Raw genomic sequence first — 21,837 nt, 5'->3', positions numbered from 1 at the left:
CTAGAATCTGATTGGTTGCTATAGGCAACATCCCCACTTTTTCAAACACGCAGCTTAGTAAATCTAGCCCTAAATCTTTATTAATATTAAATTAAAATAGCATTGAAGGACAAGGGTAAAAAGCGAAATATTAAAAAGTGTGGTGTTGTAAATGTATATTAAACTTAGGGGGGTATTCAATTGTTAGCGTTAACGAAAAAAAAACGGTTATATTTTTTGAGCGCTCGTTTTTTTTCGTTAACGCTAACAATTGAATACCCCCCTTAAAATGATGAGTGGTAATTGTAAATGTTATTATTAATGTTTTACGGGATGGTACCTGAAAAATATTTATCAAATAATAATCAGTGGTGTTTAACAACTCATATCTTACCAAGAATTCTATTACTCTTAGGAGTCCTCCTTTGAGTAGATTTTCTAGCCTTACATCTGAATGTTAATAACCTGCCTGCATGCTAGCCATATTGGCCCAATTAACATAATCATATGCAATATCGTAGTCAGGGGTGCCAAGAGGTGGGGGGAAGCAAGTAAAAAGTACTGGGGCCCAGACCTGCCTGTGTAGTGGGAGAAACCACCAACTTGATGTGGTCACATCCCCTTTAGCAGTCAATGGAAGGGCCCCAAGAAGTTGCTGTATCAGGGTCTGAAATTGCTCTTGGCGCATTGATTGTAGTGAACAGTTCAACACTTTATATTTGGCTTTCTCTCTAATCTTGTTAACCAGCCTACTGCCCACTCAAGTGCTAGCTCATACTTGCCTACTGTCCCGGAATTCCTGGGAGACTCCGGAATTTCGGGGAGTCCTCACGGATATCCAGAAGAGTAGGCAAAGCGCCCACATTTGCCGAAATTCATGTCAGTGAATGGAGGGGGGGGGCTTAATTGTGGCATTAAGCTCCGCCCCTCCATTCAATGCTGTGAATTTCGGCTTTTTGTAGTGGGGACGGGGCTATGGCGACGCGAAAATCCCCCGGGGGCAAAATCTTAAAAGTTGGCATGTATGTGCTAGCTATTTACTAAAAATGCAATTGGCAACCTTTTTTATATAGTGGGAGAATGGACTACCATGTTAGTCACTAGGCGACCCTTCAGAAAGTTACTTAATACTGATTAATGTGCTACTATCCAAGGAATAATGGGCTAACTATGTCATACAACTATGTTGTGGACTACCCTAATAGGTCTAATGAGTTGTCTTGATTTTCAGTGCATAGAAAGTAAATTATATGACAATGAGCAACCTGAAATTTCATGGATCTCTTTGCTGCTGGACAGGTGCATCAAAGCATCGGTATGGTAGTGCTAGATGCACCTCAGGGGCGCACCTAGGGGGGCTTCATAGTGTCTGGTAACCCCCGCTCCCAGCCTAGGGCAATGTATGCTTGAAGTGGCTGACCCTGCCCCCGGGAACAGCCACTTTACAGCTTCTATCTGCATCTTGTGTGCAGATCATTTCTATCTGCACAGCCCTCTCTCCTCTGCTGTTTGTCTCCGCCCCTTCCTCTCCCACTGACAACATGTGTGTGTCTCCTGTGTGCAGCTGTAGGGCGCCAGAGTAACAGCACTGGATGAAGAAAGTAAGTGAGAGTGAGTGAGTGAGTGTGTGTGTTCTCATGTAAGTGTGGTGAACCTGTGCTAAAAATGTTCTCATGTAAGTGTGGTGATCGTATGTTAAAAATGGAGCCTGACTTGGAGGGGCTTTAATATATGTTAATATGGGGGGAGTGGGTGTATTTTATGGGATGTGGGTGGGTTGTGAAATTTTAATTTCATAATAGGGTTAGAGTGGGAGCTTTTAATTTGTCGGTGAGGTGATGGTGGAAGATATTTAATTTAATAGTGGGGTTATGGTGGACCTATTCATGGGACTGTTAATTTAATACTCGGGTGGTTTGGGTGCTATTAATTGTGGCTAAATTTGGGGAGGAGAGCTATTTCTTAAAAGTGAATGCTAATTATTTAATGTTTGGGAGGAAATAGGATTATTTATTACATGTAAATACTATTAATTTAATGTTGGGATTGTTTGGGAGGAAATGGTTCTTTTTATTAAATGTGAATGTCATTAATTTACTGTCCAGGCTGGTGGCAGGGAGGCCTAATTATTAAACTTGGATGCTTTTGATTAAATATCGGACTGCTTTGGGGGAGGTGGGACTACCATGTTCACTCATTCCTTGGATTTCTATATCATTTACCTATCCTTTCCAAACAGGAACCCAACCTTCCAGGATCCAGACAAGCAGCAACTGAGCTTAGGACATGAGTAGCAGCAACAAGTAGTGAAAGTAGTGAGAGCAGCAAAAACAGGTAGGAGAGAGCAGGACAGTCTGCCAACTGTACTGAATCTGGTAGATCAGTCCTGTGTCTGGGGACTGACCCACTCAGTCAGGTCTTTGTTCCGACTGTAGGGACAGTTGGGAGGTATGTCCCGCTTCACACAGCTCTGCTCATGAAGGAGGAGCTGCATGCACCTACCAGTAGTGCATGCAGCATTGCTCTTGTTTATGATGGGGACAGAAAGAGTTGAAGAGCAGTCTATCGCTGTCTAAAATTATAGCCACACCCCCATGCATGCCGGTCACGCCCACTGGCGGCGTGGTGTGGAAATCCCGCACTACAAATCCTGCATTTTCCCCTGCACTTGTTGCATAGTTGCCAGCTGTCCCTAATTTTCAAGGATAGCCCAGGTTTTTGAAAGCTGCCTATTCCTGGACATTTTCCTTATTTTTAATACTAACCAGCTACATTACGAAATTCAATTCAACGCGATGAGTCTCCGGAGACACATCGCCTCAATGTTCTCACTGAAATCCCAGCTCATTTTCCCTCGCGTTCCATAGAGATGTGCAGAAAAAAAGCAGATTTCTTACATTAATATGCGTAATATTCGTATCCTAATATTTAGTTAATGTTCAGCAGCACCTTGCTCTGAATTGAATCTCCACCTTTGAAACAATTCATATATTATTATATCCTGGGCTTTATAAAATACTCATTGAAGAGGGGTATTTAGAATGCAAAAAAAGCATGTTAAAAACTAATTCAAGTCTGCCATGACAGTTTCATAAGTAATGCACTGTCTCGGCAAAATGTGCATGGAAAATATTTTAAATATTGTCTAGTATCACTGTGGGTTTACTGAACTTAGTTATAATCAGTGCTTTTTTTGTCATGGAACTCACTTCCGGCACCTTTTTTTGACGGATTTTCCAAGTTTTAAAAGTAACTTTGGAACATTTGATGTTTGGTCCACGTGGACTTCAACCGCCCTGTCGAGCGTAGCAGGTTGGCGGCAAAATCATTAAAATGCTGCAGGTGGCCTGTTTGTGTGTCGTGTCCGATGCATGCGTATATTGTCTGCGCTGGTTGTGATGGCACTGCTCGGCTTGTGGCGCTGCTCAGCTTGTGATTGGTGGTGTGGTCGTTCGCTGAGAGCTTACTCCAGACAGCGACCGTTATGTTTCGTTATACAACTGACGTGTGTGTACAGTGATTGACTACGTGATATGAGTTCCGGCACCTTTTTTTCTTATAAAAAAAGCACCGGTTATAATATAATTGGTTTTGCATTTTAAATACACCGCTTAAGTAAATTCACCTCAGAAATATGGAGACTGAGAATTGCATCTACTATACATTATAATATTTAACTGTTCTGTGCAGTTTGTCACTACTAAAAAAAAATCGGTATTTCATGGGGGGGAAAATCTTGTTAATGACTCTATTAATCAGGGATAATGATTGTTTGCGATTATATATGAATAACCCTAAAGAGCAGTCTTGAATGTGTCCGTACAGTTTCGGGGGTCACTGTGTACCTAGTAATTGTCACAGAGAACCATTCATGTAACACGGGCAACACCCCGCAATGCCAGCAGCAGCCCTCTGATCCTCCGTGCACTGCTCACAGCCATCTATTAATGCATTGTCTGAAAACAAACTACATCTCATGGACGACATAGATTCCAAAATACTGACACCTTGCTACATCTTCCATTGTACGCCTCACCACTGGACTACAATTCCCGGCAGCCTTTGCGCACGGACGGTGCCGCAGGAGGGTCATTCTAGTAACACTTCCGTTCTGGCGAATGTGTTGTATTTCCCTGGTACAAGATTACGGTGTTGTGTGTTGTTGAGCTGTCGTTATTAGGAATGGCTGCCCCCGAGCCGGAGATCTCACCCTCCGGGGCTCTGTTGGTTCACAAACCGGGATCCGTTGCCCTGGCCGTGCCCAGCGAGATCTTGGGGAATACTGAGAGTACGAAGCCGAAGAAGAAGGTGTTATGTGAAGAGACGTACATACAGGTGAGAGGAGCCACAGGGGACACAACCAGCTCGGCTGTAGTCTGTCCCCGTGTGTGGTCATGGCGTTGTACTGATAGTGTGAGCATTGTAAGCCTCAGGAAATAGGTCTGATGTGTAGTTCCATATATGAGGGTAATGATGAAAATCATATCTATATGACTTTAGACACCTTAGCTGTTGTAGAACCACAAGTCACAGCATGCCCTGACAAGAAACGGATGACAGAACTTGTTTATACCTTATTCCCTCTGGTAGTGCCTACTGTAAAACCATGACATGGTTTCAGCATGGATGTTAATAACTATGGATATTATTATTACATGAAAACGCAGTGACAGCATTCATATAAACATGATCAAATCATTGTCTTAGACTGTAGGGCTTCACAGTTAAGCTGGGTACACACTACACAGTTTTCGGCCAATAATCGGCTAAATCAGCCAACATATGACCGTTCGTTCAAAAGTCGGGTCAGTGTGTGCAGTGACACAATGGTCGAAAGTCTGCCCAAATGGACGATTGTCGCCTCATTTGGTTGGTCGTACCGTTTAATATTTTCGTTCCAATCTCGTTTCCGTTGTGTAGTGTGTATAAACTTCCGACCGATCCACAACAGTGAGTACAAAATTACAGTCATTGCTCACAACAACATGGCCGTAAAAAGTCGCTAAAGGGACGTCCGCTCTTCCCTTTATCGCCCTAAACAAGGCTAGTGTGTATGCAGTCCATGGACCGAGCGATCGGAACATCGATCGCATGTAAAAATCGATCGGCATAAAAAGTTGGTGGAAAATTCTGTAGTGTGTACCTAGCTTTACATTGCTAGCAAACTTTTAACAGTGCTGACATTGTGAACATATTATTTGACCAGTTATAACCACAACATATTTATATATGATTCTGACAGGTGAGTATGTTTAGTTTTGTGAGCTAATCAGACCCACTCTGTAAAATGCTTTATACAGAACCTGCAGAAAATTATCCAGAGAGATTTCTTCCCAGATGTGGAGAAGCTAAGAGCTCAGAAGGAATATTTAGAGGCAGAAGAGTCTGGGGATCTTGAAAAGATGAGGCAAATAGCTATCAAGTTTGGATCTTCTGGGAAATGTTCTCGAGAATCTTCTTTACCATGTAAGTAAAATTGATAACACTAAAAAATACCTTTCTTTGCTGAAACTGTTGTAATCTCAAAAATAGCACACAGTTATTGCCCTATTAGGTTCTACTAATCTGGTTACACTGTCCCTAAGTTCTGTTCCAGTATTCCGTCAGCTGCTTATTTATGTTCTCCCCATGTTTGTGCGGGGTTTCTCTGGGTGTTCCCGTTTCTTCCCACAGTTCAAAAACATACTGTTGGGTTAATTGACTTTTTGACAGAATGGACCCTAGTGTATACGTGTGTGGTAGGGAATTTACAATGTAAGCTCTAATGGGGCAAGGACTGATGTGAAAGCACTTAGTAATTTGGTGGTGCTATACAAGTACACAATAATAATGCATTAATAAAAGTTTCAGAGGGGAATGCACAAGTCCAGTTAAAATTATCCCAAGATGATAAAGCCCTTTAAGTCACGTGATAGTTCTGTATTAATTTAATAAAATTCTGAAATAGTCTATCTTTCTGATTCCTATTTCAATAGACATTATAACTGTGAAATCAGTTTTGAACATTTAGTTCCTTTTCAGAGCAAGTAAAACTATTAGTTGATATTGATATCCTATATCCAATTTTAGGAATACATTCTAAAGTTGTAATACATTGAATTACCTGTGTATAATGGAGCAGGGAGTTTATAGTTTCAGTTTTCTATCTGTAACTGAAAAATTCATTAAAATGGAAGATGTAATTTTCCTTGGGCATACATTTTTCTGTGGAATAAATGAGTTGTGCGATCAGCACCAAAAGAATAAACAATCTCAATTTGTGCTAAGAATTGACTAGAATAGAATATATATATATATATATATATATATATATATATATATATATATATATATATATATATATATATATAATCAGTGGCGCTATATAAATAAATGGTGTGATATATATATATATCACACCATTTATTTATATAGCGCCACTGATTATATATATATATATATATATATATATATATATATATATATATATATAGTGAGATAATCCACAACAGTTTAGTACAAATAATGTTGACAACGACAATTGTATATGTATTAATCATTGTTGTTGAATAAATATATATTATAATAAACCTTTTTATGGTGATAAGAACCTACAATATACACTATGATTATTTTCTACTGGCATCTCGGGTAATTATAGATGAGTGCATTAATATTCACTTGCACAATGTGAATTTTCTTACATATGTTGGGTTGGAATACCATAATTGAGATTAAAAAACATTATTCTGCACGACTTTTATCAATAATGTGAGCTATGCTAGTGTTTGCTTTCTTGAGGTAGATTATATTCTTAAAACTATGAATTATAATGTAGCACTCCCGGTATATATGTTAACATAAGAAAATTGGTGTAATATCCCTTTTAATTGATGTATCTTGTTTGCTTTTTTTTCACTATTTGCTCTTTAGATTCGACACCTGCCACATTTGAAACTCCTGTTGGTGTTCCTGGTACTCCTTCCGTGATTGCTAAGCACAGAGCAGGGGATGAAGGCAAGTCCCTTGACCATAATTCCTGTAGTTCATAGTTAGCATATGAAAGCCACTGAAATCTGAACAACACTCTCCACAGTATGTTTAAATCAGTTTGCATGCTGACTCTCTTTCCTGATCTTAGAAACTGGAAAAGGTACTCTGTGGTGGATTCAGAATTCTTTATTAAATCGAATCTATGCACTTACAGTTAAAATAATAAAGGCCTGGTGCAAATACTACACACGCTAATCCACACAGCGAGGGTCCTCCAAGATGTTTTTATTAATAAATCCAGAATCCCTTTTTGTTACCTTTTTTGCTGTTATTTATTTATTTATTTATTCTTATTAAGTGAACATTTTTTAACTTTGCCAAACGTTAAAACATGTAGGGGGAGATTCAATTTGGAGCAATGTTCCGCCGGAAAAACGGGGTAAAAATCAATGAAGACTTCAGCTGGACATCACCTTGCAGTGTCTCTTTGGACTGTTCCGTAGGAACCTCGCTCGGAATTGAATCTGCCCCTTAAAGTGAAATTCTTTTTCCAGGCAGGTTTAATTTTTGTAGCCCTTCGATAAAACAGATCTGCTGTGTAGCTACAGTTGTATTCAATGTACAGATGTGAGCATATCTTGTGTAATAGCTAAAATAAAAGAATCATCTGCCTGTGCAATAAAATTCTCTGAAAGTTGACTTTCCCTTTAAGTATTCATAGACGTTGAATAATGCTTTGTACATACATACATACATACATACATACATTCATCATCATGTGTATACATTGTAAAACATCCCTTTGGCTCCTTTGTCATTTGGCATTTTTTGTAAATGTTCCCTGAAACATAAATCTTCATATAAGAATTTCATGTTCACTAAAACACATACAGTATCTGCTAGTATCTTATAATAATGTAATATTAAAAGCTCAGAAAAGAATAATATGGTTAGATTTTATTCTGATATTAAACAAATCCAAAATTAGAATTAATTGGTTATGAAAATGATTTTCAGTATAATTTGCAACTTAGTTACTACATATTTAGCTACCTGTTTAAATTTGAACACTGAGTGATAGCAAATAATCTATCTCCTTCAAACTACGTGCTTTATATGTGCAAAAAAAAATAATGGAAATATTGTAGGGGACGGAGAGAAAACTGATGAGGATGGCAAGGAACTTCCCTGCCTTGATAATTTTCTAGCGAAACATACAAGTGAGGACAATGCTTCTTTTGAACAAATAATGGAGGTGGCAAAAGAGAAGGAGCGCAGTCGTAATTCATGGCTCTATGAAGCAGAGGAAGAGTACAAACAGGTAAACCAAGAGATCCAAATCCATATGTAAGCTTCATTGGCAGATTCGTAAGAATGGATGAATTCTTTTCATTATTTTTTTTGTTTGAATGTGTTGAAAAGGTTTAAAGAATGCTCGTCTTACAGTGGGTATAGCAATTTTATTGATGAAGCCAATCCTCATGAAAATACAACCTTTTACTAATAACCAATCATGAGCTTCTGGTTCCTACGGAATTGACAGACTGCATTCTTGTGAACGATGGCTTAGATAGACCACAAATGGCTGCTTTCATTGTGCACGGTCTTTTGTATAAGGCGCTTTTGGAAAAGAAAATTTAAGATATAAATTAATTTTGAGTTAAACTATCTAAGAGACCGAAAGCCAAGCAATTAATACTTTTTAGAGATCGCCAAGTTTTTTTATTTTATTTTTTCTTCTTTCCTTTACAGCGGCTTCAACAAAATCTGGCCCTCCCTTCTGTAGAATTGCAGGCCATTGAGTGTAGAAGAGCAGGTCTGGACACCTGGGACTACAAAACCCACAACTCCCTCATGTACTATCCTGAAGGTATGAAGGCTCTACAAAAATTATTCTGGGACTGATTGTATAAACCTGCAAAGTATTCAAGTTTCTAAATCCAACACCTTTTGCCTGCAAATACAGCGGATTGAAGCAAGTGTCACCTATTGCAAGAGTGATAAGTTAAAAACTAGTATTTCTGAACTAGGAATTATTGTACCATCTGCTTCTTACACTCCGTATATTACTATGCGTTTAATAGACATTGTTTCTAATCCCAATAAACCTTGACTGATATTCAAAAGATTTTTGATACTAACAAGGGAGGGAAAAGAGTGTATATTGGGGCACTTATAGGGTTAATACAATTGAAACTTTTTTAAACTTTATTAGTATTATTTAAACACAATGGTGTATATAGAAAATACATTCTTTATTAAGAATCAACATAATTAGCAAAATATAAAAAAATGCAAATTACTTAAAGAACCAGTTAATTGAATACAGTTAAAAAGCAGTATAACTGCTAAACTGTGTCGCTGGTAATACAAGTCTCTTTGAAAGTAAAGATTTCCTTTTATTATGTAACTCCTCAATTTCCAGTGGATTCTGTCCAATCTGACAAAAAAACAGTGGTACCCTCCTAATAAAGGATCTGTCTTAATTTGCAGTATTTCTCATCATAGCCTATAACTGCTATCATGAAGACTGTGTGCTAATTTGGATAATCAGTCTCACAGGAGATCTCCCTAGTATAAATGATATGGCATTGAACGCTCTAATAGGTTACTACTTGATAATTAGATTCTATTTTTGGTAACATGAGCGTCATTCATGTAGCCCTGTAGGGTCAGAAACTCCCCGAGTAAAACTCATACTTAGAGAATGCTAAGGCTAGACTGTATTATATACAGCATGCACTCTATAGTTGGAGGGTATGAGTCTCCTAATCAGAGGAAATGTCCGCTTGTTTCGCTGGACAATGAATAAAAATAACCATGAGGACAGAAACCAGGAGATAATCTGGTAAGAGAGCAGCAAACACAGAAACGCCTGACACGCGTTTCGCTAATCGGCTTAATCAAAGGCAACCCGAGGCAGTCTTTCAATACGCTATTTAAAGTCCAAAGCCACGCCTCCAATGACGTCAGCCCTAGAAACGTTTATAACAGCAGGAACCTAGGATACAAGATTGATGTGTGTAGTGGCCAATGCTAATACTGCAATATAATGTCTAATAAACGATTGGTCCACAAATGACTATGCATGTAAAAAGAGCACCACAGTGTATTGAAATCGTGCTGAAACTACGCCTGCATGAAAATTGTTCTAAAGGTATTTGTGTATATTATATCAATTAATAATATTATTTGAAATAATGTACACAAATACCTTTAGAACTAATGTAATAGTATAAGAAGCACAATACAGAAGCATAATGTAGGGATGCGCGAGATGACAGGAGGCCTTATGAGAGCTTACAATCTAATGGTGAGTGTGGATGCTGAAACAACTACATTCAATGTTGTTAATTAGTGCTTATGGAGCTATTTGTCAAACTAATTGTACGACATGCCTGCCCATCAGATTTATCTTAAATGACCAAATTAAAAAACCTAATGTGTGGTTGGCATTATTTACAGTTTTTTAACCTGACACCTTGCAGTATTATTGCTAAACTGAAAAGAGTCTAGTAGTATATAGTGTATATATAAGTAAACACAACAAGGAGAAGGCAGTCCACTGATTGACAGTTTAGTTATTTTAGTTCTCAATGATCAAAGAAAAAGACTTTCTTAATAGAACCCATTTGTAACCTTTCCTAACTTATTAGAAGTTGCCCAATCAATTTTTTTGTTGTTGATTAACAGTCCTCTTAAAATAATGTTTCTTAGTCATCCAATCTGGGGGACACTGATACCATGGGGTTGTATGAGGCCGCATGGAGTTGACAACTTAGATAGTTAACTAACTAAACTGCTGCTGACTCCACCCTCTGCAACCCCTGCCTGCTTCAGCTTAATTTAAGTGCCCAAGGAGTTGGATGTTTTATAATTGAGCTGCAGTGCTTTGGCTCAGTTATTGGATAGGTTTAAGTCCTTTGTTATATTTTAGTTTTCTTTCTCTGGAGTAATAAGTGTAGGAGTGGCTGAAGGTGCCCCGTGCAGCACTGTTATCCATTAGATAGTGGTCTGTGTTACAAACAGATGAAGACTACGTGTCAAAGGTCTCTCCTTTCTGCCCACATAGACAGGCGGTCAGGCTTGTGTTTAGGGTGACAGTAGCCGCTCGATACGGCGCTGTCACTAATGCTATCTAAATGTGTCATTCTTCTCAATGTGTACATCTCACACGCCAATTCCTGAACTTGTAAGTAGGGACTTTGGTTTTTATTTCCTATTTTTTTTTTCTGAAACATTTGTGCAACATATTGTATGTCTTTGTTATTAATTTTTGGTTAATTTTTGTAGATGAGCCTTGGAAACATTTTTCAGATTAAATCAATTTAATCTAGTGTGTTCTCCGTGATTCTTTGTGAACTTACAAAGCCAAGGGAGGCTCATGCTACATGTATATGTGATTTAAGTGTGAAACCTTAACAAGTGGTCTTGGTGAACGTAAGGACACCATAATAAATCCTTTGTGGTGGCAGAAAAGGTGTATTTATTGCTAAGTGACTAAGGTAACACCAGTCACGGCCAACTGTTCAGATTGCTGTATCTGGGACAAGCTGGGCATGATTCGATGGGTTGCTCTGGGAGGTCGTCAAGTAATTCTGGTGTTGTCCAACTGGCCCAGGAGGGTTTGGTATGCCAACATTCTTCTGCTCGCGAACGGGTTAGCTGTTTCCTCTCAGATTCAACCTTCTGGATCTGGGACCGTTTGATCATCCAGACTTAGTTTAGCTAGCTTTAATGGCATGGCTGTTGTGACCGGCATATGGCGGGCCAAGGGGTTCTCCTACAAGGTAGTGCAGACCTTGATGAAGGCCAGAAAGCCAACCTCGGCACGCATTTATCGTAGAGTATGGCGAGTCTATGTCAAATGGTGTGAGCATCATTCTTGCCAGACGTACTCTTTGAATCTGCTCCGTTTATTGGCGTTCCTTCAGGACGGTGTGGATGTAGGATTTCGTCTTAGTTTTCTGAAGGTTCAGGTCTTGGTGTTATCAGTGTTTTTTCAACGCCACCTGGCTATTCTTCCAGAAGTACGGACTTTCCTTCAGGGAATGTTCCATTTTCAGCATCCTTATGTTCCACCTTTAGCGTCTTGGGATCTCAATTTGGTCTTAGGGGTGCTTCAAGAATCACCTTTTTAGCCACTGGATTCGGCTTAGTTGTGGTTATTGACGTGGAAGGTTGTGGTTTTTGTTGGCAATATCTTCTGCGCTCGGAGTGTCTGAGTTCAGGGCCTTCTCATGTTGGGCTCCCTACCTTATATTCCATGAGGATAGGGCGGTTCTGAGGACGGTGCCTTCCTTCTTTCCAAAGGTTGTGTCAGGTTTCCACATAATTCAGGAGATAGTGGTTCCTGCATTTCAGGAGGATTCTTCGTCTTCAGGGACTTCCTTATCTTCGTCGTTGGATGTAGTACGGGCTTTGCGTACTTATGTAAACAGGACCCCTGCTTGTCGCAAAACGGACCTTTTGTTTTATATGCCTCCCATTAGAAAGGCTGGTGGCTGACTTCCAAACAGACCATTGGCCGTTGGATTACATCTATGATTTGACAAGCTTATGTGAGTTCTGGTAGGCAGGTACTTGAGAGGATCACTGCTCATTCCACCGTTCACTGGGGGATTCTTGGGCTGCGCGTCACGGTGCTTCAGCGGATCAACTGTGCAGAGCTGCTACGTGGTCCTCAGTTCGTACCTTTACTAGATTTTATCAGTTTAATGTTTTTGCTTCCTCGGATGGTACCTTTTGAAAGCAGTGTTTTGGGGCTACTTTAAAATGTCCCCATGGAAGCAGTGTCCCCCAGATTGGATGATTGAGAAAGAGGATTTTAGTACCTACGTCAACTCTTTCTCTGAATCCATCTGGGGGACACTGCGTTCCCTCCCTTTTGCTTTTCTGCTGGATGTTTGATTGTTTGGTTCCTTCCTTGGGGCTTTTGTATTATACTGAAGCAAGCAGGGGTTGCAGAGGGGAGGGAGTCAGCAGCAGTTTAGTTAGTTAACTACTTAAGTGCCAACCCCATGGTAGAAGCGTTCCCCAGATGGATTCAGAGAAAGAGATTTGATGTAAGTACCAAAATCCTCTTTTTTTAAATAAAAAAATCATGCTGTCAAAACAAGGAAAACCCTATACTAAACAGGTAAAATTATGTGGGCACCTATTTAGTGTGTTTAGTCATTTCAGCTACGCTCATTGCTAGAAGGTGTATAGAATCAAGCATACAGCCATGCAATTTCCATAGTCAAACATTAGCAGTAGAATTTGTCATATTGAAATGCTCAGTGACTTTCAACATGGTACTGTCATAAAATGCCACCTTTGAGTTTATCAAATTTCTGCCCTGCTGGAGCTACGCCCATCAACTGTAAATGCTGTTATTGTGTAGTGGAATTGTCAAGGATCAACAACAATTGCTCAGCCGTGAAGCGGTAGGCCACACAAGCTCACAGAACGGGACCGCCAAGTGCTGAAGTGCGTAAAAAAAACCAAAAACGTCTGTCCTCAGTTGCAACTCACTGCATCTATAAACGATGACGGCACAAGAACTGTTCATCTGGAGCATCATTGATTGAGTTTCCACATCTGGAGCATCATTGATTGAGTTTCCACATCTGGAGCATCATTGATTGAGTTTCCACGCCTAAGCCACATACAAGCCTCAGATCACTGTGAGCAATGCCAATAGAGGTGTAAAGCACACCTCCATTGGAGTCTGAAGCAGTGGAAACATGTTCTGTTGAGTGACAAATCACAGTTCACCACCTGACGGTCTGACAGATGAATCTGGGTTTGGGGGATGCTACCTGAATGTGTTTGTTAGCTGTTTTTCATGGTTTGGCCTCGATCCCTTAGTTCCAGTGAAGGGAAATCTTAATGCTACAACATACAATGATATTCTATTGCCTTTGGGGAAGGCCCTTTCCTGTTTCCATGCACAAAGTGAGATCCGTCAAAAACTTGTTTCCCGAGTTGTGTAAAAGCTTAAACTGCCTGCACAGAGCCCTATCTCAACCCCATGCAGCACCTTTTAGGATGACTTGGAACGCTGACTGTAAGCCACGCCTTATCGCTCAACTTCAGTGTCTGACCTCATTAATGCTCTGGTGGTGGAATGCATTTGAATCTCCACAGCCCTATACCACAGTCTAGTGGACAGTCTTCCCAGAATAGAGGAGGCTGTTTTAGCAGCAAACGGAACCAAATCCATATTAATGAATTGAGATTTTCAGCAAACACATATAGATGTGTTGTTTGGGTGTCCGCATACTTTTGGCCATGTAGTGTATGTGCCATAAGTACTTTCAGTGCCACAGATAGGAACATGTGGCTACTATTATACTCCTGCAGGCTTCTATCAAAAGAGATCTAAAGGGTCATCATCTAACCCCACACTCTCCCATCTTGTATAGAAACAGGAAGAGGAGAATTCTCACAGCTGGATGAGCATGCAGGTGTTTTTAAAATTAAAAATATATTTGGTTTGAATATTTTTATTTACTTTTTTTATTAACATAGACTACGTAAAAGGATCAAAACATTTGAGGAAGCACTTCCACATTCCCTGGTGGGGTTATTTTAATATTCCCTGTGTGTTGGTGATCTCCATGTAGGGGTAAGGTCCAAATTGGATCTCCTCTGCCACTGAATCTATTAGATTCAGCATCACTGCTATTATCAGTATAGCACAAGATCTAATGATGTTTGCATGCAGGGGAGAGCTGTCATACTTTTTTTTTGTAGTAGGCTCCATACAATGAAGAGTCTTTATTTTTATACTTCTTTACAAAAAAAAACCTCTTCCTTATTACACAATAAGGACCAGATTACATCACTCACCTCACTCTGCCGTATCTCTTCCTAGGTGTACCAGACAATGATGCTATATTCAAGAAACCCAGAGAAGTGGTCCATAAAAACACACGTTTACAGAAAGACCCCTTCAGTCAAGCCCTTAGTAAGACTCAGCTCCAACATGCAGCAGCCTTAAATGCACAGGTAAGCAGCTCCCTCTCCTTTCTGTTCAGCCTCTGTTTGCCACTATGGCAGTGAGGACTGTAGATTGCAATTGCCTCAATTAACAATAAGTTATCTTATGTGTACAGTACAAACAAGGAAAGGTTGGTCCTGACGGAAAGGAACTCATACCACAGGAATCTCCAAAAGTCAATGGATTTGGATTTGTAGCCACTCCATCACCTGCCCCAGGTATATACACAGAATCTGTGGACTTATTCAGATGTTATAGTGTCCACAGAATATTGTGTGTCCTAATGTAATATTCTCCATTGTTACACTATAACAGGAGTGGATGACTCCCCACTAATGACATGGGGTGAAGTTGAGAGCACTCCCTTTCGATTGGATGGCTCAGAGACACCATATTTGGAAAAGGCACCTGGACCATCGTTTAAGGTATTTATACATCCGCTTTTTTTTTTTCTTAAAGTACATTATACCATATTTTTTGATATATGAAATGTAGCTATAACTTTGAATTTATTACATAGCAATGTGGTTCCTATTAATATGTATACAATATATAATATAGACAACTATATAGGGAGTAACAGCAAGTTAAGTCACTGTAGTGGTGTTTTTTAAGGAAAAGTCTGACCTTTCATAATATATATGTATAAGCTACACTTATTTTCAGTGATAATAAAATTGCAACACTTAAGATCTGCATGAATCATGTCCCATGTACCCACCCCACAACTGAGCTCTAGCATGTGTCACAGAAAATTTTAATTTCTATGTGCATCCACTGTTTTCAAGATGTGCCAAATTGGCGAATTCATTCACTGGATTTGTAAATGTACCCCAGCATTAGATAATATCTTCCCTCTAACCATGGAACAAATCCTATAAGCAGATCTTCGTAAGTTGCGCGGAGCACCTGAATTCTTTGCTCCTTAAAGTGACTTTTAATTTATTTAAAGCTTTGCACATCTGTTATATAGTACGCCTTTTTTTGCTTAAAACCTAGATTTTCTACCTAGGGTGCCCTAAAATGTAATACATCAATTTATATATCATTAACACTTTGACACCACCCTCACCAACACATATATTCTCTGTACAAGTGCCTTAAAATGTGTTAAAGTACATTTATATATCGCCCTCTTTAAAACACCATCCTTGCTGTGGTGACAATATTGGCCTGTGTTTTAGGCTGGGGCAAATAAAGGAGTAGTGTAGTTATAGTTTTCTTGTGCTACATTGATTTAATAATTTAACTTTGTTGAGGGTAGTGACAAAAATCTCACATCGGGTCTTTTTTTATTTTATTTTGTAAATATCAGTAAAAAATATTTAATCACTATTTGGGGATTTAATTTCTTCAGACTACATTCTTGATTGTTGCCTACAAACCATACTTTATACTATTGATTGTTCTGTGACATTCTGTCTCATAGATTTTGGAACCCGGTCGCAGAGAACGTTTGGGTTTAAAAATGGCCAATGAGGCAGCAGCAAAGAACAGGGCAAAGAAGCAAGAAGCTTTAAGGAAAGTGACAGAGAATCTAGCCAGGTGAGTACAGCAAATCAGTGAAAAATTTTGAGGCTACCCTATGCTTTCCACTACCCTTTCCTCCATAGCCCGAATGACTGGGTTAACCCTTAGTCAACTGAGTAGAGACAGGAAAGAGTTGTCAATCCCAGAAGTTATATAGTGTAACTCCAGCTTCCTTTGTTGTCTTTTTCCTGTCTCTTCAACTAAGTAAGGCGGTAGTTGGTGTTATGAGGTGTTTCATTTTTATGTATCTTTATGTATGCGGTCTTACCTGTGGTTCCTGGTGACGATCCGAAGGTCCCAGTGTAACTCTGTATGGGTATGTACACTGTGATGGGGGTGGTGGTTTCCTGGGTCACTCTTTACTATCACTAGGTGGTAAATATAGGCAAATGTGGTACTCCTATTTGAAATATGTGTGCATCCACCACATCATCAGGTAGTGTAACCTGAGCAGCTACATCACTTCTGGATCAGCGTTCTAATGGTAAAACAGTAGTTATTTGCAGTTTGCTGAGTACTGGTACTAAGCCTACAGCATGGATCCGGAACCCACCCCAAAAAAGCCTACAGACTTTTCATGAAAGTTTTATTAGTTTGTTTCTTCTTCACCTTTTCCTTGCCATATTCTTGCAGAACATGTTGAAGGAAAAAGACGTCCGTGCAGCCCTCAGAAAAATATAAAATAGTTAATTTTAGATTAAATATTTTGTATCCTAAGTGCTTTAAGCGCGTCAAGGGGTTAAAACGACCAGGTATCATATGTGTATAGACTTGCTTAGTATACAAGAAATTTCTTCATGTGGACTTATAGATTTTGCTTTGGGGGTGGGGGCTTATTTCATAGTGAAAAGGAGGAGATGCAAAGATCATTTGCTGAGCCTGAGCTCTGTGTGCCCAGGAGGTTGCCGCCTTCTTTTTGGAATGCAGCAGAAGGCTGGTCATCGCTTTGTACCTTCTGGATATCATAGCGTCACTCACTTTGGAACGAAAATTCTTCAAGCAGTTGATCAATAAAATATTTTAATTGTATGGATTGATCAGTGTGTGCTTGATTTTTGAACCCACCCTGTTTGAATTGGTTGCATCCTATTTATTAGGGCTGCTAAGGAGTCTGAGGAGGTAATTTATACTTGTGACCAGATGAGCTTACTTCACCATTCGGTCTGTTAAGGAAATGAAGGATGAAGGGATGTTCTTCCTGCACAGTTTATCTGGGTTTCTTTCTCACCGTCAGTAACCGACTGTTACTGACCACTCCTACTGGTGTTACCTTGCCGGCTGCAAATGCCAACTGCTCAATAGTTGTAGGAGAATCTCGCTGCTACCACTAGGCTCCTTCGCGGCACTTAGAACTGCTTACTTCTGGTATAGCTGTTACGGTGCCTCTTTGATGTCGGCTGGCTGGTTCCTCCAGCTGCTTACTATGGATCAGGACTGTTGGGTAGTGGGCAGAGCATTGACACAAAGACACTGGTTTCAACACAGGACAGTCGGGGAATGGATTAGAGTGTAAGCTCTTATCTGTTGGTCACAGAATACAGCAGGTCATAGGCGTGGGGCAGAATCTTCAAGCAGTGATGTTTATTTGCTCAAGGGGTCCTCATGATGACCATTACACACTAGTTGGAGGTGCTAGTGATCATCCAGAAATACAGATGGCATGCTACATTACATGGTAAAACAGAGCTCTTTATATACTGTTTCTGACAAACATGTTAGCAGGTGGTAAACCAGCCTTCTTTCATACCTGGCACCACAAAGTCTGAATTATTGCATTCAATGATTAGCATCAGGATGTAATATGTTCTCTAACCTTGAATTTAAATGCAGTTTAAACTTAACAAAATTTACATTATTCTGTGATTTCCTAAATTACTTGCTGTTGGGTTTCCTATTTCTCTAAGACACAGAATGAAAGTCTGATAATCCCCTCCTGTGCATTCAGACTAAAAAATATCTTGATCACTCACAAATTTAAAGGCCTAATTTAGGCATGGGATTTCCTTTCTTCTTTTCTTACAAAACACATTTCCTCCAACATATGCCTACTGCATCAGAAATCAATAAATTTTTAATAGAAAAATCAGTACATTTGCAATGATATATATTTGCGCACAGCACCAATATTCACTCTCATGTTATCTGTGTTTATACGTGTGATTTGGAGACAGCTTGTAAATTTATTGAAAGACAACAAAGGAAGGAGGAGTGACACTATATACCTTCCAGGGTTGTCAACTGTTTCCTGTCTCTACTCAGCCGACTAAGGGTTAACCCATTTGTTAGGGCTACTATGGAGTACCTCAAGGAATTGAAATATCAGTCAGTCTAATCTGTTTATTTGTTTTGCATGTCCCTGTGCTACCATTAATTATTTGTGTTTTCTATCACAGCCTAACTCCCAAAGTACTCAGCCCATCAATGTCTCCTGCTCTTCAGCGTCTGGTGAATAGGACATCAAGTAAATACACTGATAAGGCTCTGAGAGCCAGCTACACCCCATCCCCTGTACACACAGGCTTGCATCCATATAAAACGCCAGGAGGCTCACGCCTAACGCCTACTGTTACCCCCACTCCAGGAGCTGCTTCACAGACTCCTACTGTGCCCGATCCCACTTCCATTACTGATAACTTATTACATTTGCCTAAACGAAGAAAGGCAGCGGACTTCTTCTGAAGGGGGATGGGGTAAGGCTGCCAAGAAGACTGTATCTATCTCTATCAGTGTCCTGGTCAACTTCTGCGTTTTGTGGATTCTGATGAAGATTGAGGGGGCTGACAATAAACATTACTTCTCTTTTTGGAGATTGAAAGTGGAAATGCTGATTTACTAGCAACTACTTGTGTGAATATTCTTTCTTTTTTTATAACTTATATAAACAAATGTTACTAAATTACACTAATGTTTCTGTGGTACATGTTTTTGCATGTTGCAAATTTTATGACAATGAAAAAATGGTTTATAAGCTGAATTTTTTTAGTCATTTTTTGTTTTTTTTCCCCAGCCATTGAAAATTGTTTTCTACTGAAAGTAAAGTATGTTTATTTGGAATTTCTGCACCCCTTGCTGAACAGTTCCATTGATGGTGCCATTTTCCTATACGCTGAGTGCTTGATATTCTACATACAATTGTTATTTGTGAATCTGTTGAATCAAACTGTAGCAATGACAGCTCATTGGCAGTATTATTGTTTAGAGATAATGCTCTTCTAATTCCACTGTGTACATCGACAAACATGCATGTGGAATTTTATGCTGTCACTTTCTATTGACAAGTTTTGGCAATGTTAAAATGGTGACAGTATAAGCTTTGGGGAAAAAAAACACAGCCTATAATGTAGAACTTCTGCTGGTGCTTTTACCTTGGACCTAGGCTCTTTCCTGAAAATAAACCCTGGACAACATTTTTTTTTTTTATAGGCAGGAGAGCAAAGACCTGGCTATGCAGGAGGAGAGGTCAGAGCAGGTAATTCAATTCTGATGGGAGTGAATGAATTTAATGAGGCACCTAACTGGATGACCTTGTCTCCTGTCCAATCGTTGTTGCGGTCATTACATGTTTTCCATCCTGGCAGATTGACCCTCTGAGCAGAGTGCTTTTAGCGCTGGGGATTTAGAACATTTCCAGTTTGCTCTGAAACAGTGCAAACCAATATTTTATTACAAATTGTCAGTAGCCGTGCCAGGAGAATTAGCCCCCCACCACCACCATGATGGTGGCCAATATTTTTTTAAGTTGACATTTTTTTTAAAAAGAAAAAAAGTACTTCAAAGTGAAATATAATTGCATTTGAACACCATATTTCATTAGAACAAAATGTAATGTTTTAAGTATATACAGTAGTTAATTCTGTAGTCTCTCATCCTTATTACCCATTCTATTACAAAATTGACCATGGACAAGACTAGATACTCTGGAGTACTCCAAAAACCCTCAAAATTTTAACAGCAATACCATCTTTAAAAGTGGTTTCTACTATTACGCTGCGAGGCTGGCCCAGTGTGTACAATGGCATTCTCCCCCTGGAACTAGGATATGGGTGGACATAGAGTCGGACATACTGGGTGGCTCACCGATCTGCTCTGTACTATGGCTACCAAGCACACAGCGCCCGGCCTCTGTCCGAGCCCATCCAGTCCTGACCCTATCTCTATCAATTTGGTCTAGATGCAATCGCTTAGCTTCCCTCTCTCCTACTCCCTCGATTCTAGTATCCTTATGGTCTAATCCAGCCTTTACGCCCGGTCTGTCTCGCTCTATGTATTCGGAGTGGGCGGGTAGAGGCAAACTGCTGTTACTCAACCATATAACCAGAACAGAAATATTTCCACAATTCTCGGAGTTGGCGGAACAGTGTGGCTTTGTTCTGAGGCAGTTCCATCAGTATCTTCAGATTAGGCACTACCACCAAACAGTCAAAGCTCAACTCTCTTCCAGACCATCCACCACATTTGAGAATCTATGTCTTTCGGGCCCAACCTCCAAAGGACTCATTTCTATTCTATATAATACTTTACTTCCTACCACTCCGTCTGTTAAGGATCGCTTTCAGACGCAGTGGGAGAATGACCTAGGGACTGTACTGGATGAAGAAGAATGGTCAGATGTATTTGATGGTACGGCCCACTCTTCTATAAATGTACGCATTAAAGAAAATGCTAACAAATTGTTGCACAAATGGTATTATGTCCCCTCGAGATTACAAAAAATATATCCACAGACCAGCGCTGATTGTTGGAGAAACTGTGGTCAGATGGGAACATTCATGCATATATGGTGGGACTGTCCCGGGTTCCGCCCATACTGGGCAGCAGTTCTTGCTCTAGCCTCAACAATCCTAAATGCTCACGTACCACCTGACCCTAAGCACATCTTACTGCCACTGCCCATTCCAGACCTCACTAAATCTGCTCACAAACCCTTTAGGCACATCATCAGTGCTGCCACATGTCAAATTGCGGCCTCTTGGAAAAGCTCCACACCACCAACACTCCAGATGGTCTGCAGTCGGATCTGGCACACTTACCAGATGGAACACATTACTAGTGTGCTGAGGGCCTCCTCCGTCTCCTACAAAATTTGGACCCCTTGGGCCATATATCACAATCAACCTCCACTCCAGTTCTAGTGGAATCTAGACATGGAAAGATATTCCTAAGCAAGCATACTTGTTCTTTTACTGGATGCGTGAATCATTTACCCCCCCATCCCTCCCTTTGGTCCCTGTATACCCCCCACCCCTCTTTATACCCTTCAAACTTGAAAAGTTAAAATAACATCTTTGCAGTATTAGATAGATAAACATACATTTATGTCCCAAGTGCGAGAGAACCTGTTGTATGTAAACATGTGTTATCTATTTCTG

The 21,837-nt window shown here is 39.9% G+C and overlaps 1 protein-coding gene across 1 annotated transcript; it reads left to right on the top strand.

Annotated features, from left to right (window-relative positions):
• The first annotated feature begins 3,802 nt into the window (after nt 1-3,802).
• Nucleotides 3,803-21,776, top strand: ESS2 (ess-2 spliceosome associated protein). Its single transcript, XM_075216091.1, has 10 exons — nt 3,803-4,314; nt 5,280-5,445; nt 6,892-6,975; nt 8,100-8,272; nt 8,704-8,821; nt 14,813-14,946; nt 15,054-15,156; nt 15,254-15,363; nt 16,368-16,483; nt 18,862-21,776. The coding sequence occupies exons 1-10, from the start codon at nt 4,162-4,164 to the stop codon at nt 19,145-19,147; spliced, it is 1,443 nt and encodes a 480-aa protein (XP_075072192.1). The 5' UTR covers nt 3,803-4,161; the 3' UTR covers nt 19,148-21,776.
• The last annotated feature ends 61 nt before the right edge of the window (nt 21,777-21,837 follow it).

This window comes from Mixophyes fleayi, chromosome 1 (genome assembly GCF_038048845.1).
Source record: "Mixophyes fleayi isolate aMixFle1 chromosome 1, aMixFle1.hap1, whole genome shotgun sequence".
Taxonomy (NCBI): domain Eukaryota; kingdom Metazoa; phylum Chordata; class Amphibia; order Anura; family Limnodynastidae; genus Mixophyes; species Mixophyes fleayi.
The sequence above is the reverse complement of the archived record's forward strand: the minus strand, read 5'-3'. Positions and strand labels throughout refer to the sequence as shown.